Raw genomic sequence first — 23,164 nt, forward strand, 5'->3', positions numbered from 1 at the left:
CTTTGAGATCCTTTTCCAGTGGCATCCCTTAGAGAAAGAAAGAAAAGAGAGAATGAAAAATAAATCTACTGTATTACAGACACAATGAGCTCTGGATCAAAGTGGGATGGAGCTTGAAAGGTGATGTTTTGAATTTTGCTGGCCGAGAGGGGTTGTGACTCGGATGCCATGGGTAAACAATGAGGAGAGAGACAGTCCCTCTGGGAGTCAGTGTCTGACTTCACAAGCCAGCAGTTATTAAAAGATGAATAGAGGAGAAGTGAACCGTGCTTTCTGGCTGGTAGTGTGGCTTATTTTCTTCTTTCTTTTCTCCTTTTCTCTCGAAGATCAAAGGCCTAATTTTAGAACAAGCCCTATTTATGGACTGCTCAGCTACTCTGTCTGCTTTACTCTTGTTCTAGAATAGTGGGAAATAAATAGAGCTGGCGGGATCTCCCAGTGTCCAGAGCTCATCCCTGATGCAAGGCAGGAAGGAGGGGGTGTAAAAAAAAGAAAAAGACCTTTCCTCGCAGAGGTTCTGTATAATTTGTCTCTCCACAGGGAGTTCCCCTCCCTCAGCTCTTTCAGTCTTTCCTCGTGATCAGAGGCTGAAAAAATGTGACCTGTGAGTGCTCCTGATGTTGAGCAGAGCTAACTCCTGATCCGTGTCTTGAGGTGCCAGAGCTGCCAGGACTGGGCAGAGTCCTCTTCCCGAGGCTGGTACTGAGGATGGAGTTGAGTGTTGTGTTGTGTGTGGATTATACTCCTGTATGTGCACCCACCACTGGGATCAGTTGTACTTCTTTTTTACAATATCAGGAGATTGTTGGGTCCACTCTAGCCTGTGAATTGTTGTAGTCAGACATCCTTTTCTGCTGACTGGCTGCCTCTGCCCCGCTCTGGATCTCCAGACCTAATTTTCTACTGCTCAGTAGTTCTTTGTGTTTCCTCACATTATTTGGCGCTCCCCTCCCCCTTTTCTCCCCCTGCTGTTTTTCTAATCTTATCAAAATAATTTTTAATTGTTAATTTGTTCTGTGAAATTTTGGGTGACAGTTGTCTGCCAGTGCAGTAAGTGTGCTCAGTCCAGGTGAGCAGTAACTGGAGGGAAACACACCATGTGTAGGTGCACTTTGAGAACAAGCCTCTAATTGCCCCATGAGAATGCCTTTTGGGGTTTTTCCTCTCTCTCCTTTGTGTCAGTATTTCAGCTAGTTCTCTTTCCATGAGGTTTCCATAGTTGGTGTGGTCACTTGATACAATGACAAAATCCTGGAAACACTTGAGTATTCAGGATGAACTTTTCAGAGTAATGGTTAAAGACTGTGTCAAATTCTGGTGGTGTGAGGAAGCTGCTCTCGCTGCAGGCGCTCTGTGCTGCCAGTTAAAGGCACCTCTCCAGTGAGGCAGCGTGACACCCACACTGCTGGCTGCCAGGTCAGTCTGCCCCCTCCCCAGCTTTTGCAGCACTGAGGGTCTTCACTGGTCTGAAACTTCGTCTTCAGGAGGGGTAGAGAGTAAGTAACCAGTCCCCAAGCTCTGTGCTGGGAATTGCACCAGGAGCTATTCCAGCTGGGGGCAGGGATCTGTGTGTCTCTGCTCCTTTACAGCTGAAGCCTAATTGGTAAAAAGCTGCAGATAAGGGTGCACTGTGCAGAACTGGAGTGGAGTTCATTCATGCAGAAGAGCCTGTCTCGCAAATGGGAGCGCTGAGCAGAGGGAAGGAACCTCCTCAAATCCCGTGTAACTCCTGATTCCCGGCAGTGCTTTGCTGGGAGGCTGCTGTGGTGGGAGCCAGGCAGCCCCTGAGTGAAGCGGGGCTGCTGCATAGCAACTGCATTGCCAAGTGGTAACAATTCCCAAGTTGGGCAGTAACAAAATCGATTTTTCTCCCCTTCAGCTTGGCAGCTCTCCAGGTGCCTGCTCTGGCACAATGAAGTGTGTAGCTGGGGAGGGAGGGACTTTGGGTTGATGGGGGGGTGATACAGGGAGACAGAAGTTTAACCACTGAACCGATCACACTGGATGGATTTATTTCTGGACTCAGTTTCCCAGGAGCTCCACTATTCCACCCTGGGGGAAATGGCTCAGCTGAAGTCCCTCTAGCTCCAGCTTCGTGAGTAAAGACCTGTGGCATTGGAGTTAATCACAGCAGCTCTGTCACTACTGACTCATCCATCTGCTCCAAGACAATGTTTGCCGTCCACTTGCTGGCTTTCCATTTCACAAAGCTAAAAGAGGATCAAATAAAAAAGGTAAGATGCAGCATCAGCTGATTCCTATTTTGAGAACTGTTACCCAGATAGGGAGGGGTCTGCAGTATATAGTGCATTCCAGATAATGGCATTATCTACTAAAGCCATGCAGCCAGATGGGGTAAGAAGTATTTAAACCCTAAACCACCTGATGAGTGTGAAAATAGGTCTGGTTAGTGCTTTCCCCTGCACAATTGTAAGTGCTTCTACAGTAATGGAGCATATGATCCTCAGTAAGGAGAAGTGCTTAAACTTTCACTGGTGTGGGGTGGTGTAGTCCAGAGGGCAGAAAGGAACCTCTTGCTTTGTAAGTGTAGCAGGAAGGATGGGATTTCTCAAGCTGAGTAGGAATCAAGAGTCAGTCACATTGTAGCAGGCATAGGGAAGACTCCTGGAGTCTTTGGGCTAGGTCTGCTGGGACTTGGGGGACATTTCCAACTAGTATAGGTGTGGGAGGAGTGCCTGGGCTTCCTCTCTGGTTGTCCAAATATGGCTAATCACTGATGTTTATAGATGTGACCTTTAATTACAGTTGGAAGAGCTTGAGATGGCCCAGATCTGAAGCCATCAGAGTGAGCTGCCTAATGCTGCTCTTCCCCTAATCTACTTTCTTGACCACGCTGGAATGGGTTTTGGGCTCAGGTCCATCCTGAGACCACGTGGGATCTGTAAGCTTCATGGGTCAGAGGTCCTCCGGTTTCTGGACATGTCCCCTGCAGGTCCTCTGTGCTCCTGGGGTCTCCCTTGAGTGCTGCCATTTCTGCCAGGCTCTGTCCTGGTTTTGCAGCTGGAGGTGGGGCTGTCTGCAGATGCGTGGCGGGAGATCCAAGGTGCTGGTGTGTGCACCGCTGAGCTCACCAGCAAAGCCAGCAACACGGGGTTCTCTTCTCTGTGCCCTAAACAAGCAGTGGCTTGTTCTTTGGAGGGCTTCTTCCACTGGTTCTGCTGTGGAGAGAGGCATTCCAAGAAAGGCACTGCTATCTTAACAGTCAGGTGTCTTCAACTCAGTCACAACCCTTTTGTCCCTAGGATTTAATGTGAGCAGAAAAGGGCCCCAATGCCCCTTTCTTGTGTGGAGGAGCTGGTCTAAGGTCTCTAATCCAGACAGTGCTAATTCTTGTTACTTTTTACTAAGAGAAGAGACCTTGTGGAGCAGTGCTTGGGTGGAGAGGGCTCTTCAGAGAAACATCCAGAGTGGAGTTGAGGGAGGACTTCCCTGAAGTGAGGACAGTGAAAAGGAGAGGGCAGAGGAGTTCTGGCAAATCCATGAATTGAGTCTTTCTGATAGGTGCAAAGTAGCCCTTCCTGAAGGCAAGAAACCACATGCTCCTTAGACTTCTCTTTCAAGGAGCCTAGGGTAGGCTGTAGGGAGCAGAGTTGATTTCTCCCTAATTAGAAAGAAGGAATGCCTTCCCACCTCTCCCTCTCCTGGCTTATTTACTCTGTGGTGGCAAACCCAAGAGCCTCTGTGCCATGAAAACAGTGCTGCTTTTCTGTAATTCAAGCAAAGCTCTCTTCTTGTGCCGTGGGAGAGAGGCAGCGAGTTTGGTGTTGCACAGCCTGGCCATTCCTGTGTTTACAAGCCAATGGAATGTGTGCAGGGCCTTTTTCTGGTGGAAAATCAGGCTGGCTTTCCTGGGCTCTGCCTTATCTAGTTCCTTGGAGAGGACTATCTGCTCCTAAAGTTGTAGGTAAACAGGGTGGGGAATGCAATTGCTGTGGGGAGCAGGGAGCCTGTGCATGTTCTCTGCAAACAGACCTGGCAGATTTTATTACTCTTGAGGTTTTTTCCACAGAGACTTATGTCACAAAGTTCTTTGGGTCTGTGTCAGTGTGTGAGTGCTGTGTGTCTCCAGGCATTGCATTCTCTCCAAAAAAGCAGTATGGGTGCGTGGGCTGAGGTGATGGATCCTGCACAGTGATGGGGCCTCAAAAAACCCTTGGAGGAAATCAAGTGCATGTGCAAACCAGGGCTACAAAGACAAATCTAAATAATGGCCTTTTCAAGGCACAGCTGTATCCAAAGGCAGCTGCTGCTCTTGGACAATTGCATTTTGTAGTTTAACACTTCCTCCTCTGTGTGTGTTAGGTAGGTGCTGGAGTGACTTTCAGGCTCCTGGTTCTTTCAGGTGGGTCACTGCTGATCATCAGTTTAAAATGGGACTGTGAATAGGTAACTTGTTTGTGCCTCATTAAAATAGGTGACCAGTCCAAATTTCAGCAGAGGCCAATTTATCTGTAACTTGCATTCCCCTCTGTGTAAACAATGCAGCTTTTTTAATCCTGCCTTGTTGCTGATGGGACTTGATTTGTGCCTGTTCTTCCAGCCCTCCAGACCTCTCTGTATGTAAATGGGACTGAAGAAATGCTCTGAAGAGATAAAGCAACATAACAACATAGCCCATGGTGCAAGAACTGAGTGTCTGTGCTAGCAAAGTGTTGGGGACTGTCCCTCCTTTCTCCCCTGCCCACTGGCCCTGGGCCTGAGGCTCATGTAATGGGGAGTGGGATGTGAAAGGGAATTACCCTTCAGGGAACATCCAGCTGTTTGGAGGACCCAATTATTATGCCTGCATCATGTTCATACAGCACCAAACTCTGGCTCCCCAGGGGAAAAGCTTCTGGATGTTGACAGATTGTTGTTTTGCTGTGTTAATCCTCTGTTGTACCCAGTTTCTAAGCCACATTACTTACAGCCTTGCAGGTAAATGTCAGTCCCAGCAGCATGTGATCCTGAAGCAGAAAACCTGTAATTTTGCCCTGATGAAGCTGTACATAAACACTGATTAGCTTTTCTGCCAGTTTATCAGAATGAGCTACTTTGTAGAGGGTTTTGATTCCCTTTACATTCAACTGGCTTTTGTTTTGATGTGTGCTGTGAGTTACAGACCCTTAAGTAAAGGTACTGATTGCACCCGAAAATGTGGTTTAGGTGTAATCCTAGAATCACAAGAGAATGGAGGCTAGAGCTGGAATGAGAAAAAGGCTTTGAGCTCCAGCCTGGCATTCCAACAAAGTTAATTGGCTGTGGAGTGAAGCAGTAGCTGAATAGATGTTTTTGGGTTGTGGCTGACACGCTTGGTACTGATGGCATTCTCTGGACCTGCCTCAGAGAGGTCAGATTCTCAGCAGCTTGAGATACTTTGCATTCTAGTTCATGACAGGTATAGGAGGAGAGGATGGTATAAAAGCAGCTTGTCAGGGTCTCAGGAAAGTCTCATGGGCTTATGTAGGTTGGCAAGTTACTGAGCCATCAGAAAAGATGGTCAGCTTTTGGGGAGTAATTCACCAAGGCTGCATTAAATATTGTCAAAACAAGGGTTTTAGAACAGTAAACATTCTGTTGATGCCCTGGAGCTTCCTTGCAGTGACAGTCGTGGTGCTGAGGTCAAAAATGAACCGAACAACTGGCACTTGCTGAGCACTGAGGACCTGTTTGCTCCCGAGTGCCGCCTTTGCTGTTTACAGGTTGACAGGTACCTGTATCCCCTGCGGCTCTCCGACGATGCCCTGCTGGACGTGATGGCTCGTTTCCAGGCTGAGATGGTGAAGGGGCTGGGCCGGGACACGAACCCCACGGCGACAGTGAAGATGCTGCCGTCGTTCGTGCGCTCGCTCCCCGATGGCTCCGGTGAGTTCTGCCTGCCCCAGCTCCGCAGGGCTGGGCCAGGAACAGGATGGACCTCTGCCAGCCCTCCAGGATAGCACGGCAGAGGCACAGGGCCCTAGTGCCTTTGGGTGTCTCACTGAGAAAGCAGGTGTATATTGAGAAGACAGCAGCCTCTGGCAGGGAGATTTTTCCATGCAGCAGGTGGATCTTGAGCCAGTGCTGCTTGTTTGAGGAAAGGACCTCCTAAGCGCTCCGGAACAGCCCATCCCATCTGTTCCTGGTGCAGGCCTTGCTGTAGGAGTTGTGGCTGGACATGGCAAGGGCAGCCTCTACAGTCCAGACCCTGCAGTGCAGTGTGCTGCTGCTGTGGGATGTGGCCTGGCCTTCTTGGAGCTAAGGAGGGCAGGATGCTGCAGAGAAACCCCTCAAACTGCCACATGACAGCGACAGTTCCGTTGTCAGACCTGTGATCCCCTCTTGACTCCCCACAGCAAACCTTACTCTGCTTTGTCTAATGCTCCAAAAAGTGATCCCCTCCTGCCCTTCCTTGCCTTCTGCATTAGGAAAATCTGCTTCTGGATGGGGTCTGCCAGGAAACCATCTGCTCTGTTTCTTCAGCTGGATCCTTGTTTCCAGTTGCTCCTGAGACTTAAACAGAGAGGGAGTGCAGTGGTGTCCTCTGGGAGATGTGAGGTCAGGTAGGATCTAAAAGCCCATCTTGACTGGAGGAGTGTGCACATCCAAAATAACGCTTCTGGCTCAGCTGGCTCCTGGCAGTGAAGGCTGACAGAAAATTAGGTTTTTCCCAGGTTTAACCAAGCGAATTTGTACAGGACTCAGTGTCTGGCCTAGGACAGGACTTGGCATATTCCAGCTGTGCAGAAACCTGAAGAGAAGTGTTTACTTTGTACCTCATTTCCACAGGACTTATTTCTTCTGAAGTTAATTTCCCTGCATTTAAATGAGAAATAACGGCTTTAATGGCATAAAGGGAATGTTTGGAGAGAAATCCCTTGAAATGAGGCACATCTGAGAGAAATTATATACACTACCTGGATGGAAGTTGGCTCTCTTCCTTCTGCTACTGCCTTCATCAAAGAGAAAGAAGTTACTTTCTTAACCCCTGCAGTTTCAGTGACCATCACTGGTCCCGAGGTCTCACGTGGCACTGACGCTGTCCTGAGACAGCAGGGAGCCCCTGAGGTCAGGAGACTTGGAAAATGGCAATTAGTGTCAACACTGTTGCATGACTTTGTATTCCTCAAGACCAACTCTGGACAGAGCCCCCCTGGCCTGTGGGACCTTTCCCATGTGTCAAGGACATGCTGCAGCACCAAGCTGGGCTCTATCTTACTGACATGCTGCCCACCTTAAATATCACATTGGTTTATCCTATTTTTGCTCCCTTGAAAAATCCTGGTGGGTTATTTTACTTCCAGACAAAACTTCCAGCAGGTTTTAACACCTCAGGCTTGGATGGATTTTTTCCATTTGCAATAGCAACAAACTTCCAGATTTTTCTGAGTGACCCAATTTGCCTCCTCACCTTAGTGATAGCTGACCATGGTATTACAGGTAGAATTTCCTGATTTTTTCCCTTTCAGGGCCAGATTTGATAAAATTGAGTCAGGTGTTTGGACTGTGGAACAAAGATCGTGCAAGATTAGGCACATGCCACTGCATTTTCATTTTGGGAAGGGCCTTCTCCTATGTGGGGGATAAGTAATTGTTTTATTGTAGCAGTGAGGCCAACCTGTCTTTCCATCTGAGGTCTCCTGCTGGAGAAGCATGTGTTTGAGCTAAGACTCTGAAACAAAATGGTGCTTTTACAGAAAAACCTAAAGGCATTTGAAAAGGTTTGTGTTGGTTGACTTTGGGTGGCAAATTAGTTTTGCCCCTCTTGGAAGTTGACTTCTGCACTAAGGCTGAGTCTTAACATGTGACTGCAAATGCTGCATCCTTTACTGGGTGTAGGTGATGATCTCCCACTGGTTCTCCCACATTTCATGATGGATTTACAGCCCCTGTGTGCTCTGCTTGGATTTGCGCTCACTTTGGGTCTTTCTTGCTGAGAAGCTCATCCTTCTGTAGCTTGAACACATGCTGCTGTGGAAGGAGCAGGGTGGACAAAGCCAGGCTGCTAAATAAAAGTTGAATTAGCTGTCACGTAACAAACTTACAGGAGGGACCTGGTACCCTTGCTTAGGGCTTCCAGCTCTCAGCCTTCCCAGCGATGTTGCTGGGCCTGTGGGATAAGGATCTGCTGTGATGGGGTAGGAGAGCCTGTGGTGAGGGAGGGCCCTGGACTGTGCCTTCAGTGTGGCACCTGAGCCGTCAGCGGTGATGGTGCCCGTTTGTGTTGCAGAGAAGGGGGAATTCCTCGCCGTCGACCTGGGTGGCTCCCAGTTCCGTGCCCACCAGGTGAAGGTGTTCGATGACGGGAGGCAGAGCAGCCAGCTGGAGAGCAAGTTCTACCCCACACCCAAGGAGGTCACCCAGGGGAACAGCGCCGAGGTAGGGCACTGCTGTGGGGCTGCTCTGCTTGACACGGCCCACAGGACACAGCCTGACCCTGGACACTCCTCTCTTGCGCAGCTCTTTGATTACGTTGCTGACTGTCTGCTAGACTTCATGGAGACCAAAAACCTGAAGCATAAGAAGTTACCTCTTGGCTTTACATTCTCTTTCCCGTGCAAACAGACCAAATTGGAAGAGGTAAGATGCGTTAAAAACTACTGTTGGCAAGCTGAGCTCCTTGCAGGATCTGTAGAAGCTGATGAATGGATGTGTTACCCTGGGGCTTTTTTGTGGGATCATGTTTACATTGCCCTCTGAAGAAGGCATGGATTAGCATTAGCATTTAACTAGACTACCTTTCAAACACTCATTTCTGATCTCAGGGCAACATGATCTTTAAGCTAAAGCTGTTCTATTACTTAATCACTACCTAATTACACAGGAACCACGTGCTCTTTTATGAACACTGTTAGACTGTAAAACACATAGTTCTGTGTCCTGAGGCATCTTTATTTTTTTAACCACTCTCCATTTTTTTGTTAACAGTAGCTGAGCTTTTGAGAGACCTCATGGAGAAACGAAGGGCTGTTTGCAATTATTTTGTGTTCTCTCATTCTAGCCTCTCTTATTCCTAGGGATCTGTGCTTCGGGTCCCAGTCCTGCAAATGCTTTGTGTTTAATGCTGTTAGTTTGTGATGAGCATCAGGAAAGCTGCACATGCTTTACACAAAGCACAGGGAGAAGCATTTGCATGGTTGGGGCTTTAGGACTGTGCCTGTTTAGTTGTGTTGTCGTTGACAGGCACCCCAAGGTAAGATGTTGACCCAGTTTTAACGTGTGGAGAGACACAGTGGGCTTCTCCACAGCCTTTGGTCTTGGCTGGCTTTGTGGCAGATTTGTGTGCTAAAACTGGAGCTTTTGGGTCACCACACCGTTACTTTTCAGGGGGTTCTTCTTGCCTGGACAAAGCACTTCAAGGTCCGAGGGGTTCAGGACACCGACGTAGTCGCCTCCCTGCGCAGGGCCCTGCAGAAGCATAAGGCGAGTGTAATTTTTAAGATCAGCAGTAAGACATGATTAAATCTGCCCTTGAACTAGTGTATACTTTAAATAACATTGTGGTTTAATATTTTGGAAAACCTTGTTTTTCATGTTTGGTGCTATTGGTAACACCATCTAAGAAATAAAAAGCATCTTTCCATATTTTCATGACTTTGTGGTAAAGAGGATATTCTGTTTTCTCACATGGTAAAAATCCAGCCTTGATTTTGGTTCACTTCTTTTTCTGCATCAGCCTCGTAGTTCATCAGTAACAAAGGATCTGAGACTTCTGGGTGAAGTGTGGGCTCCTGCCAGTGCTGGCATCTGAGTGACACCACTCCTTTGATAAGTGTGAAAGGAAAACTGCACAGCCTTGATGGAAAGGCTTTTTACCTGAGTGTGATATTGGTCCTGGCTGCATTCATGGGTGTGTTTTTTCTGTCCCATGTGGTGGGATCTGCTCAGGTGGTCAGGCATTATCCTTTCACACAACCCCATAAGCAGGATCGCAACATTCAAACCAATAACATGTTGCTTTTCTGGCAAATGAGGTTGTGTTGGGGAAAAACAAATTCTTCAAACAAAAACCCTGGCTGACCAAGCACTTGAGAATTCAGAGGTATTTTTTATTGTACAGGGTTGTGGGGATAATGTTATAAAAGGAAGTCATGTGTCCTTCTACCAAGGAGCTTTCCGGCCTCCAAAGTGCAGCTCAGGGAGTATGTCTGCATGCTGGTGCTTTTTTCAGCTTTCTTCCCTGTTAATCACCTCTCTTTATGCTATTAGGACATAGATGTTGATGTTTTGGCACTGGTCAATGACACTGTGGGAACCATGATGACCTGTGGATATGATGACCAGCGCTGTGAAGTTGGACTCATAATTGGTAATTTTTTCTGTTCACTGAGTAGGGTTTTTTTGCCCTCAGTTGTTGAAGTCGAACAAATCTGGAGTAGAAGGGAGTTTCCCAGTACAGGAAAGAGCAGAAAGAAAATGGAAAAAACAATGGTTAGATTTTTCAAGCCTGGCTGCCTTCTGTAAAGCAGCTGTTTTTATGCTGATCACATTGCCATCAAACGCCACAGTCCCCATTTTGTCTGGGTTCAGTTGTGACCAGCATACCAAACTTTTCTGCTGACTGTATAGAAAATTACTGTGTGTCTGTCCAGAAAGAAATTCCTCTCACGTCTGGTAGTTAGAATCAGCTACACTTTCTGTAGTTTCTCCATTTTGTACACCGGGATGGCTTTTTTTAAGGCAGTGGAAGTACATTTGTAAAAAAAAAAAAAAAGTTTTTAAACAAGCCAAACCTTGGAATAATTTCCCTGTTTTTTCTTTCACTGTGAAATGATGATTTTACAAGTGCAGGTGGCCTGCATTAGAATCCTGTACCACAGGGTTTTGGGTTTGTATTCTCTTCCAAAGGCAGTATACTGACTTATTCCCAAACACGTGGACTTAAAAATGAGCAAAAAAGCAAACCTGGAACAAAGAGTGATTTCTCTGCACTGTCTCTGATGCCCCCAGGCACCGGCACCAACGCGTGTTACATGGAGGAGATGCGGCACATCGAGCTGGTGGAAGGGGACGAGGGCAGGATGTGCATCAACACCGAGTGGGGGGCCTTTGGGGATGACGGCGCTCTGGACGATCTCCGCACCGAGTTCGATCGGGAGCTCGATCTGGGGTCTCTAAATCCTGGGAAACAACTGTGAGTGATTCCCTGACTGACTCGCAGTCCAGGTGCATTTCTAACCTGTGCCAAGAGTCCCTTCGGATCAGGAATTGTTTCAGTGCACTTGAGTTAACTTGGTCCTGGTCCTGTTTTCTCCAGACCTCTCCGGGAAGGGTGGGAACCTTTCACACCTTTCTGCCTCAGGACAAGGGATTGCCGTGGTGGCTCATGTGTTGTTAAAAATAGGTGATTGCTCTGGTATAATGCTGTGGAGGAATAAAGAGAGGAGCTGGTGAAGACCTCTAATCCCTCCTGTGCCCCATTCCAGGTTTGAGAAGATGATCAGCAGCCTGTATTTGGGAGAACTTGTAAGGCTCATTCTCCTAAAAATGACAAAGGAAGGCCTACTCTTCAACGGGAAAGTGTCAACAGCTCTGCTTACCAAGGGCAAGATTGAGATGAAACATGTGTCTGCAATGGAAAAGTAAGAACATGCAATATGCTCTTTGAGAGAAGCCACTCTCAATGTTAGTCTTTCACAAGCACAGCAATAATAATGAATGTGTAATTATAATCTGTCAGTGCTGGGAACAATCTTGAAGTGTTCAACTTGATTTTGCTTTTGCCTAGGAGAAAAGTTGACCTTTCTGTAAGTGGGAATTGGTGTAAGATAAAGTTTTAGCAAAGTACCAGAGTAGAAAATGTATTGCTGAGCATCACAAAGGCAGGTTGTTTCAATAACCCCTTTGGAGACCGGAAGACATGGTTGCAGTTTTCAGCTTCTCTGATGTGGGAACACTGGGGTTGTGGAGGTGTAGTACAAACTCGGGATCAGCTAATGAATGACTTCATGGAAAACTCTTGGATTCTAGTGTTTTGAAGAGGAATCCTGGTCCTTGTTGTCATTCCAGGAAGGATTTTCTTTGTTGTCTTGAGCAAAGCTGCGTGTCCATTCCTGTGCTCCCCTTCTGTGAACTATTTTATCCCATTCTCTACTTGGCTAAATAATTAGTAAGTCTCACCAAAAGCTGAACCCCAGGAAGCAGCCTCCTAAAAGTCTGGTCTCTCCCCTGGGTACTTTTGGGAATAGTGTGGGAAAGACACTACTGGCTTATGGGAACCAGTTATGGTGCTGCCTGGTCTGTGGTCCTGATCTTCTCTCACTTCTCTTTGAGCCAACGTGCAGCCATTGCTTTATGCATTGCCTTTGCATTAGCTGCTGCATTCTTTTGTTTTGGGGGTAGGTACAAGGAAGGTCTGAGCAACACGAAGGAGATCCTGACAGAGCTGAGCCTGTTTCCCTCTGAGGAGGACTGTGTTGCTGTTCAGCACGTGTGCACCATCGTGTCCTTCCGCTCGGCCAACCTGTGTGCTGCCGCCCTGGCCGCCATCCTGACCCGCCTGAGGGAGAACAAGAAGCTGCTACGGATGCGAACCACCGTCGGGATCGATGGGGGACTCTACAAAACCCACCCCCAGTGAGTAGCCACGGGGGGTTGGTAATTGCTGGACACGTGTTCACGTTGCAAAGAGTCTCCATCTGCATGTATGTGTGGCTTTGGAGGGAACTGCAGGTTTTGCTGCAGGTTTGGGGTGAGATCTGACTGTCTTAGTCACTGCAAAGCTGTCTCAGGAGCTTTGGAGATTTGGAGTGGGGTGTGAAAAACATGACACTTGGAATAATGGTGTCTGGGGAAGTGCAGCTGGTTTCTCAAGTGACTCCTGGGCCTCCAGAGCACTTGCAGTTCACTGTGGGTTTTTAATTTTCTTTTGTTCTCCCCCCTCTACCTCCCTGTTCTTGAACCTGTGCTTTCCCAAACTGGAAACTTGCTCAAATATTTCTCCCAAACTGGATGGAGGTCTGATTCCAGATGGAGACTCACACCCTCTGTGACCGTTGCCTGGCTTCTCTCCAGTGTCCTTATCCCTTGGCACTGACACTTGTTGAGAGGTATCTTCACTTTCCTGTAAGTGTTCAGGTTCTGCAGAACAGCCAGAAATCAGGATCATTGTTCCCACCTCCTGGAGCGGTTTCTGACCTCGTGCTCCTCTTGCCTGTGCTGCAGCCCTTGTGCTGTTGGGGGGTGTGTGTGTGTGAAGTAAACCATGCCCGAGATGCCCGTGAGGGTCTGAAGGGGCTCTCTGTCCCTGCAGATACGCCAAGCGCCTGCACAAGGTGGTGAGGAGGCTGGTCCCGACGTGTGACGTGCGGTTCCTGCTGTCGGTGAGTGGCAGCGGGAAGGGGGCTGCCGTGGTCACGGCCGTGGCTCACAGACTGGCTGCCCAGCGCAGCCGCATCGATGCCACCCTCGCCCCCTTCCTCCTGTCCCTGGGGACCCTCAGAGAAGTCAGGAACAAAATGAGGGCTGAGCTGGAATACGGGCTGAAGCGAGAGACACAAGCCAATGCCACCGTGAAGATGCTGCCCACGTATGTCTGTGGGACACCAGATGGGACAGGTGAAGTTATTTCCTGGTCACCTGGAAGTGGTTCAGGAAAGCTGTTTGTCTGTTTTCTGGGGGAAGGGAATAGGACAATCTGGAAAATGCCAGGAGTATTTATGTTGTTATATCAGAGTTTGCTGTGATGTTACTTGGCTGTCCCTTCAGCCCCACGCGAGCGCTCAATGGGATTAGTGCCATGGGGAGCAGTGTGCTCTCTTTGACATGGATGTCTTGGGGATGCGTGGCAGAGTGTGCTGTTCTGAGTGGCAAACATGTTACGAGAAGCACCAGAATTAAATACCTTTCTCATCCTGCAGAGAAAGGAAAGTTCCTTGCCCTTGATCTTGGTGGCACGAATTTCAGGGTCCTGCTGGTCAAAATCAAAAGCGGGAGAAGAAGATCAGTGCAAATGTACAACAAAATCTTTGCCATTCCTTTGGAGATCATGCAAGGGACAGGGGAAGAGGTAATCTCAAATGGATGTTTAATTGATCCAGCCAGGACCCGTTGTGTGGGATTACTTGTGAGATTTACGTGCTTTTGCTTTCCTTCCAGCTCTTTGACCATATTGTCCAGTGCATAGCAGAGTTTCTGGAGTACATGGGCATTAAAGGTGCTCGGCTGCCCCTGGGCTTCACCTTCTCCTTCCCATGCAGGCAAGCCAGCATTGACAAGGTGAGAGCTGCAGGACACAGTGGCTCAGATGGCAGCGGTGCAGCTGCCTGGTGAATGACAGCGATTTGGACAAGGGTGACTCGTTCGTTCAGGGACTCGTTTGCTCTACTGTGCTAATTAGTTGTGTTTGAGACACGACTCAGTGAGACAGTTACCATCCTATGTGGATATGGGAGGTGAAACTTTAACTTCCTGTATCTGGTAAGAGGTGGATGTTACTTGCTTTTATTCTATAAAGATTAGGCCCTCATGGCAGCGAAATGAACTGCATATTTTTAATAGCCCAGGGATCTCCTTATGCTACCTTAAGTCTTCAGTGGCAAGAGATAACAGATGCTTTTTTCTGATTGTTCAGCCATAATCCCAGGGGGTTTTCCAAACCATGCTGCACAGCTCTGACTGTACAGCTTCTGCACTACATTAGTTTCTTCTTGTTGAGTGTCAGTGGACAGACCTGACTTGGCTTTTGGACAGATGTATCTTCATCTTTTCAGACCTCATGCAAGAAAAGATTATTTTGATGCATTTCCAAAGAGGGACAGGAGATGTTCTGCTTAGTTCCAGTCAAATATGTGGGATATTGGGGAAATGAGGGACTGCTATTTCACTAAATGTTTATCTCCTGGTGGGTTTCGCAATAGTTTCTAAGCCTGGAAGTTAGTCTGCTCTGTCTAAATTTTCAGCACACAATATAGCAATAGACTTTTTGTGGAAACATGAATCTATATGCCTTCCAAACCTACAGCATAGTATTTAGGTCTTGACAAATAATTAGGAAACAAATTCCACAGTATTGGTGGCAAACTGAGGGAGAGACAACTGTGTCAGTGTCTCACATTTTGTAGCCCTGTGTGCTTGGTCTTTTGCTGTTGCCAGAACCTGAGGGTGGTTTTTAAGAGCAGCTTTTTCTCTCAGTTGCCTTCTACTTTATTTTTCTTATTTGGACAGACAGTCCAGAGGCAGTTTCCAAGTGGAAGGCTAATTTCTTCATGTAACCTGGAAATTAATCTCTGTCAGGCCATGTTGCTGTCCAAAAAGAAACAGTGTTGCCTGGAATTGTGGGATCTCACCAACTGTCCTTCAGTACATGAGCCAAAAATTACCAGTAGATGTTCATTAATGTTTGATGGGTGCTTAATTATTTAGAGCAAAAGTATTTTTTGCAGTCTTTCCCTGGCAGATAATACAATGGCTGTGTGCACAGGAGGTGAGATGAGGTTTTCCAAATGCAACTTAGAAGGCACTGAGTGCAGTGCTTTGATAAGTAGCTGTATAAACCTGGAGTCACTGCCACCAACAGCTGAGTAACAAAGATCCACGTGTACCCACTCCGCACTAGACACTCACAGTGACCTGTCCAGGGACACACATTATTTAAAATCAACAAAAGGGTTGGGGTTGGAGGCAAGCAAAGACTGATGCTAGCAATGTACAGCTCTCTGTCTTCACTTAGGGTTTTCTTTCTCTTCTGTTTCAGGGAACACTTTTGGGATGGACGAAAGGATTCAAGGCAACAGACTGTGAGGGGGAAGATGTCGTTGACATGCTGAGAGAGGCCATCAGGAGAAGAAATGTGAGCTCTTCTTTTCTGCTCTTTTTGGTGTATTTAATGCCCCCTCACTCTTCCTCTGGTATTGCACTACCGATTATGACTTGTGTTTTAGGAGTTTGACTTGGACATCGTGGCAGTGGTGAACGACACCGTTGGGACCATGATGACGTGTGGATATGAGGATCCCAACTGTGAGATTGGCCTTATTGCAGGTACAGTGATGTTGAAGTGACCACCATGAGAGGCCAGCACATGTGCAGGTGCCAGGCTTTGGAATCTGTAAACCAGCATCTTTTGTTTGCGTTTGGTACGTGGTGTTACCGGTCACTTGGGGTTCTTGGCAGATTGGGGGGTTTTCAGTAGGAGACATAACACCTGTAGCAGGTAGGATCCTGAATCTGTTGGACTTCTCATCACATCTCTGATGGTGCCTAACAGGTGTTTGCAGGCTAAAAGAACATGAGAACAGCAGATAGAGCATGAGTTCTTGTTTTGACAAGTGTATTGATATTTACTGTGTAGTCAGGTCATAGAGCTTGGAACAAGCAAATGTCCTTAAAAATCTGAATGAACTCTTTTGAGGCTTTCTAGAAGATTCCCCCTATAGGTTCCTCCAAGTTTTGATCCAGAAGTGTGTCTAAGGGATAGAATCATAGAATGGCCTGGGCTCTTGGCAGGGCTTGCCCTTGGGAGCACACTGATGATGACGAGCAAGATGATTTGTGGTGCATCATGACCAGACTGGCAGCAGTGACTGATCAGTGCTTCACTGCCAGAGCCATTTCTGACCTGCAGCAAAGGGCCTTCACTCCTCTATGCTGTGGATTATCTGTGCAGGGCCTGTCTTACTTGGTAACATTCTGTTGGGATGAATTAAAGCACTCTTCCCATCACTGGCTAGCACTTGCTTCTGTAAGATAAAGGAGAAATCTTTGAAATTTGGGATATGGCGCAGAGAACTTTAACATGACCACTGTGATCATCTTCCATGAGTTTCAAGTGCTGCTTCACTTTTCTGGCTGAAGCCTTGTCATGTCTGTCCTTCTAGGAACGGGCAGCAATGTGTGCTACATGGAGGACATGAAAAACATAGAAATAGTGGAAGGGAATGAAGGAAAAATGTGCATTAACACGGAATGGGGAGCGTTCGGTGACAACGGCTGCATTGACAACATCAGGACAAAATATGATAAAGAAGTAGATGAAGGCTCACTAAACCCAGGCAAACAGAGGTAAATGTGATGGTCCTGATGCCCAGAGGCTGATGAAGTCAGTCTTCAAGAAACACTGGGTGTTTTTTAGAATGTGCTTAATGAATGAATAATCAAAGAGGAAATGTTAATATTGCATGTCTTGTGCTGCATGGTAAGTAACCTAAATATCCAGAAAAAAACCCAAAGAGGTACTTTGTTTGTGTTACCACAGCACTGTTCTCATCTTAGGGCAGTTACCAAAAAGTGCAGCTTTTAAGATTTCCCTGAAAAGTCTAGGTCATGCTTTGTTCCTTCCCTTAGGTGATTTTTCAAAGGTAAAATACAACTCAAGCAAGAGGACAAGCTGAACTCGACTATTCTTTGTGCAGTAAGGACAGTATTGATCAGGTGTGACTCACTGGGGAATGCAGTGAGGGGACAGGGAAGTGTTTCACCTCGGTGTGAACTCTGCCTTTAACACTATGTTCTGTTTATTATTGCAAGGGATTTTTTCCTATTTCTTTTCTTTTTTCTTTTTTTCTTCTATTTTTTTCCATTTGGCTTAGGTAAATATATTGTAATTAGCATTTGCACTTGAATTCACCGCAGCAGAGTTTTGCTGATTGAAAGGTGGATTTCAATGGCTACTGCTCTGCAAACTTGGGCTACTTTTTTGGGAGTTCATAGGGCATGTACATACCACTCACGTTGAACAAAGCTAACATGCCATCTCTTTAAATGCACCTTTTTTTTTTTCCTTTTGTAACTCAACAGGTATGAAAAAATGACCAGTGGAATGTACCTGGGTGAAATAGTAAGGCAAATTTTGATCGACTTAACCAAACAAGGGCTGCTGTTCAGAGGACACATTTCGGAGTCACTCAGGAAAAGAGGCATATTTGAAACAAAATTCCTGTCTCAGATCGAGAGGTAAGGTTGTTTTATTTACATGGTTTAATTCCTTAAGGCCTTTTGGGACCCCTAGGAAACAAGTGTGTGGAGCCCTTTCCTTCAAGAGGTTAATTACCATGTTGTTATTTGCATACCTCCCTCCTCCCCATCCCCACAATGAAAGCCAAAAATGAAGAACTGGGGGAGTCCCAGAATTCTTCTGGAATGACATGAGTTATCATTTCCTGTCCACACAACTGGGTTATCTTGGGTGCCTTAACTACCAAGCGTGACTATACTTGGGAGTGTTTCTTGTGGTACTTAAAAGAGTGCTTATCAAAGAAAGTAAGAAGTCAGTGATAGATGAAGATGTGCTTGCCTACATATCTGTGCATGTTTGCAATGGTCTTCAGGCCCTTTGAAACCCTTTCTGCTGTGGAAAGCCCTTGAAAGGAGTGTCTCAGCCTTGAGATCAAAAATAACACAGTCAGGTGGCTGCTCTGGCTCAGCTGCCTCACGACTTTGGGAGTTAGATGAATAATTATTGTTTGTGCCTCCTGGAAATACAGTCTGACGTGGCAAAGGGCATGGCAGGAGCAGATTTCAGCCTGAATTGAAACTTTCCCTAATGCCTTGCTGCTCCATGTGCTTCCCTCTGCACAGCGACCGGCTCGCCCTGCTCCAGGTGCGGCGAATCCTGCAGCAGCTGGGCCTGGACAGCACGTGTGAGGACAGCATCATCGTGAAGGAGGTGTGTGGAGCTGTGTCCCAGCGAGCCGCCCGGCTCTGTGGGGCAGGGCTGGCTGCCATTGTGGAGAAGAAGAGGGAGAACCGAGGTGTGGAGCGCTTGCAAATCACCGTTGGAGTAGACGGGACTTTGTACAAGCTCCATCCACAGTGAGTGCCTTGGTACCACTGCCCTTTGCTGTTTGCTCATTTTCATGTGGAAACGTCCCAAGCTGTAGCAGCTTTCTACTGAGATGATTAAAAAGTGTGAGAGGGGATCATCCAACACGTTTCCCTGCATCCTGTCCTTTCCCTTGTCTAACTAAAGGATCAAAAATTGCAAAGTCAAGTCTAGTTACCACTGGGAGGCTCTTTCCTCCAGGGTGTTGAGGGAACTTACTCTTCTGGTATTTATTTACCAGTGTTTGTGTGGATTTCAGATCAGAAAGCAGCTGCTAAAATGCTCCGTTCTTCTCTCCCTTTCCATTCAGTTTTTCCAGGGTCCTGCAGGAAACAGTGAAGGAACTGGCACCTCAGTGTGACGTGACCTTCATGCTCTCTGAAGATGGCAGTGGGAAGGGGGCTGCTCTCATCACTGCAGTGGCAAAACGGTTGCATAACGTTGGGCAGAAGTAGAAATGAGCGGCCGAGTCATTGCAGGGCTGCCAGGCGTGTGCACAGGGATCTGCTGAGCGGTGATTCCAGATAGCTGTGCCAGGCACCAGCACACAGGTACCTGTTTTCAGGGAGCAGCTGCTTATGACTGACCAGAAATGTGGATTTTTGTCCTTTGCTAGCTTGGATCAGGTGTTCCTGCTCCCCACTGGTGTTATTCTTGACATACCACAGTCTCCTCAGTTCTGTACTTCCTGCAGTGCCTCTGTAATGCACACAGGAGAAAACAAACCAACGGACACAATCCACCCCAAATGTGTCTTTTTGCAATGTCTTAATTAAGCTACTGCACCACAACTGGGTTTATCACCAGTTTCTTAGGATTTGTGTGCTGTAGTTTTGGCTTGGCCTGGCTCGAGGAATGTTGAGATCCTGATTTTGCATCTATCTAGTGGGCATATTTGTTCAATGCTTCACAGGTTTTACAATAAAATTGAAGGTAAAATAAATCAATGGACTTTGGTCAGTGATGCTTCCCCTGCCACTGCACTGGTTGCAAGTGTGTTGTGATGTAATACTTCCTGAGTACAGAGGCATGTTTAATAGATGAATGTAAAGATAAAAATACGATTCTACAGAATATCAGTTTGTGTCAAAACCTGTTAGTGCATCTGAGTGCACATAAAGCTAAACCAGCTGGGTGGATTCCCACTGTGGCCGACTCTTTTGATACTGGAGGAAAGAGGGAACGTAGAAACAAGCAGCTACACAGCCTGCTATGTCTGTGTCAGGGAACCCAGAGAGGATCAAACAGGCCACCAAATAGCTGTGCAGAGAGAAACAAAAATCACCTGAATTTCTGAAATTCTTTGTTCTCCCTCTGTTATCTCCTTGCCTGCTCCTGAGAGAATTGTTTCCATTGTGTGGAAAGGAGTTTATCCCTGGTTTTCATTTTCTGTTGCCTGCTGCTCTGCCTGTGTGTAGACTGTTTGTAAATAAATCTGGGGTGCTGTGAGCTTCTTTGTCTGGTGCCTCTTCTGAGTTGTGGGAAGAACATGCAAGCAAGTGGGAGCTTTCTTAGAACATAAACCTTTAAATCTAAACCTTTCTTTAAACCTAAATGTCTAACAGTGCTCAGCAGCACTGCAGTTATTGTGAAGGTGATTTGTGGATAGAGCCTTGTGTGACCAAATGTCCCCCACCTGATTTACCCAGAACAAACCAAAGCAATCCCATGCGCAGAGAGGCAGCAAATCTGCATCCCGCCTAACCTCTGTTCTCAAGTATTCCTCTATCTCCCTTAATCCTCTCTTCTTGGATATTTGCTTCCTTCCAGGCTGGCAGCAGAAAGTGGGGCCAAGAAATGTGCTTTAAGCCTAGTTAGGTCAAAAGTAACCGTCGTGCAGAGGGGGGGATCAGCAGTTTTATGTAATAATCTGTAACCAGGCCACCGCCGGGTTTAAATTTAGCAATCACTGATTCCAAATTGAAAGCTACAGACCCTTCTTGTTTTGTAGTTTTTCCAAACAAACAAACAAACCACATGTCAGCAGCTGTGTCTATGTTGGAGTTACTGGATGGGTGAAAAATAATACTTGGAAATAGTTTTCTCTTCTGAAGGTGTGGAGCTGAGCTCACTGTACTAAGCAGCTGGGAAGAGGCAAGTTGTGAATTCATATTACATTTAATTTTTTTCTCCTTTTGTCAAGAAACGTAGTGTTTTTCTTTATATTTCAGAATCCAGAGAGCCCCAGGAACCAAAGCTTCCTATGTAGCAAGGGCAGTTATTTGGAATGGAAATTTGTTTCTGGTGATGAACAGGTTAAATTTGGAGGGGCTGGGTATTGAAGCAGAAAAAAAAAAATCATTATCTGAGGCAAAGGGGACCTAGAACAGCTCTTCTGCGTTGACTCCCTCCCTTCAGTACCTGAAATCTTGTACTGTCTGGGTGGGTTTGGAACCTTTTGGTGGAGTGGATTGTGCTAATCTGCAAAAGTGCATCTGTGGAGGTTCATCCTTGTATTTCTGGAAGGAGGGGAAGTGGACTTGCCCCAGCATGGCCACATGAGTATGGTGCAAGGGTTCCTTCTGTACTTCTATTCCAAAGCCTTTTCTACACAATTGAGGTGCAAATCAGTAACAAAAGAAGGCAAATCCCTTACATTTAGAAAGAAGTCCTGTATTGCTTTGATTTTTCTCTTTAGTCTCTTTGGGAAATGAAGTATTCACAGGGGCAGTTTACACCTCAGCTGCAGCTGTTCCTTTCCTGCAGTAGGTTCGGCCCCCACAATAATAATTTTTTGCATGTGCAGTGGTTTTTTTTTTTTTTCCCAGTGAGTCTGTGGGTGTTGTGGAATCCGATCACATGAACCTGGAAGTGCTCACAATGTGCTCAGTGGCCCCACGGCTGTTCCGAGGTCCCCGAGGCCCAGGACACTCGTGCTCCTGCTTTTCCTGCAGGCAGCTGACTTGCTCTGGAGCCAGGCAGCTCCCACACATCTGCTGGGCAGGGACTCGGCAGCTGCTTTCGGAAAGGGAGCGAGCAAAGGTTCTCTGGGCAGCCCTGGAGAGGGGCAGGACTGGCTCCTGTGGGATTTTACCTGGGATACACACTTCACTTGCAGTTTCCCAGAGATCCCATAGACACACTGATGCTTTGGCTGTCCCTAAACCAGAACATTCTCCAACTGGATAACAATGCAGCGTCATGCTCCCGATTCTGTCTTCGTGTGGAAACTCAGACTGTTGCAAACTTGCCACCTCCCTTGTGGAGATGTTAAACTGCTGAAGCAAAACCCTTCTCTGCACATCATATGTGGTGATTCCGTTCAAAGCCCTTGCTTAAAATAAAAGTAAAGGCCTTCTACTAAATCAGCCTATCATACACTGAAAGACGTGGTACAACTCATCACATGACATTGTTAGTCAGTTGAAAATAAAATAAGATTCTTCTTTTTCTGCTTTTTCTTTTCTACTGCTTTTTGGACAGCTTTGTGATGCTTCATTTCTGCCCATTTTCCCTCCAGTCAATACATTTAGTGCTCAAATTTATTGATTTTGTTTTGATGCTTCTTTAAGACGTGAACATCTTTTTTTCAGATCTAGGTCATGCATTTGGGAAGTTGAAAGATCTTTAAATCACAGGTGTGACAGAAGCATTACTGGATGGAGTAACTAAGGTTTGTGCTTTTCAGAAGCTCCCAGCGGATGGTTGCAGTTACCTTTTCATCTGTGGGGAAAAAGAGAGTCCTAAACATGTTGGTTTGCCTGCTGGAGACACATTTTGGTGGCTGTAGATTTGGACAGTGCTGGTGCTTGACTGGTAATCCAGAGAAAATGCAGTGGCAGCTCGGTGGTGACACGTTCCCCTTGTCACTCTGACAAAGTTCAAAAGTAAGTGTAGGATCATGTGTAAATCCTTCGGAAATCCTGATTAGCGTGATCTCCTTTCTTGGGCAGTCGGTGTTATATAGGATTAGCAGATTAGTGTAAAGGAGTTTGAGCCTGAAATGCAGGTAATACCAAAATGAAAGTATTGCTGCTTTTGATCGTCCTTGATTTGTTTCTTTGCGTTTGGTGAAATGAGCTGGCTTTGGTGGGAGGGTCCCAGGTGCAAGGTCACCATAGGAACAGGTGGAGAGGGAGTGAGGCAGGGACAGGAGGAGACTCAGTGAATGTTGTCCTGCTCCAGGTAAGCCTCCAGTTTCCTTAGAAGGGAATTCCACTGCCTTGAACTGTCACCGGGGGCTTATGCAGAGCGTTTCTCGTGCTTGTCAAGTCTGTAGCTTGTCAAGTGATATTGAGATAGGTATACATATATATATATGTAAAAAATAACAATAATAAAACACCTGTCCCTGTAGATGAGTATGGGTGGCCTGTTGGGGTGGAAGTGGGAAGGGAAATAAGATAGATATCTGCTTTGTCCCAGCACTGCATCCACTCTGTAAAGCCAATGTGTAAAGCAAGATAGAAAACCACCAAAAGTTTA

At 46.7% G+C, this 23,164-nt stretch overlaps 1 protein-coding gene across 6 annotated transcripts; it reads left to right on the forward strand.

Annotated features, from left to right (window-relative positions):
- Positions 1-1,696: 1,696 nt before the first annotated feature.
- LOC126634904 (hexokinase HKDC1-like) lies at positions 1,697-20,522 on the forward strand. Of its 6 annotated transcripts, none has more exons than XM_050305788.1 (19): positions 1,697-1,828; positions 2,027-2,234; positions 5,703-5,865; positions 8,210-8,358; positions 8,440-8,559; positions 9,307-9,402; positions 10,189-10,288; positions 10,930-11,113; positions 11,406-11,561; positions 12,322-12,555; positions 13,232-13,536; positions 13,839-13,987; positions 14,077-14,196; positions 15,674-15,769; positions 15,861-15,960; positions 16,797-16,980; positions 17,716-17,871; positions 18,496-18,729; positions 19,050-20,522. In XM_050305788.1, exons 2-19 carry the CDS (start codon positions 2,172-2,174, stop codon positions 19,192-19,194), a joined length of 2,754 nt encoding a protein of 917 aa, XP_050161745.1. In that variant the 5' UTR covers positions 1,697-1,828; positions 2,027-2,171; the 3' UTR covers positions 19,195-20,522. The 6 variants fall into 6 exon arrangements, with proteins under 6 accessions (XP_050161745.1, XP_050161744.1, XP_050161743.1 ...); XM_050305787.1 differs by having other exon boundaries at positions 1,699-1,917; XM_050305786.1 differs by lacking the exon at positions 1,697-1,828 and having other exon boundaries at positions 1,952-2,234.
- The last annotated feature ends 2,642 nt before the right edge of the window (positions 20,523-23,164 follow it).

Source organism: Myiozetetes cayanensis, unplaced genomic scaffold (assembly GCF_022539395.1).
Source record: "Myiozetetes cayanensis isolate MyiCay16 unplaced genomic scaffold, myiCay2020 scf10, whole genome shotgun sequence".
Lineage (NCBI taxonomy): Eukaryota > Metazoa > Chordata > Aves > Passeriformes > Tyrannidae > Myiozetetes > Myiozetetes cayanensis.

Bases quoted from the DNA above. Each gene is read 5' to 3' on its own strand.
- LOC126634904 (XM_050305788.1), top strand. From the start codon at position 2,172: ATGTTTGCCGTCCACTTGCTGGCTTTCCATTTCACAAAGCTAAAAGAG. The intron at 14,197-15,673 runs GTGAGAGCTGCA...CTTCTGTTTCAG, and splicing joins GGCAAGCCAGCATTGACAAG to GGAACACTTTTGGGATGGAC. The intron at 17,872-18,495 runs GTAAGGTTGTTT...CCCTCTGCACAG, and splicing joins TTCCTGTCTCAGATCGAGAG to CGACCGGCTCGCCCTGCTCC.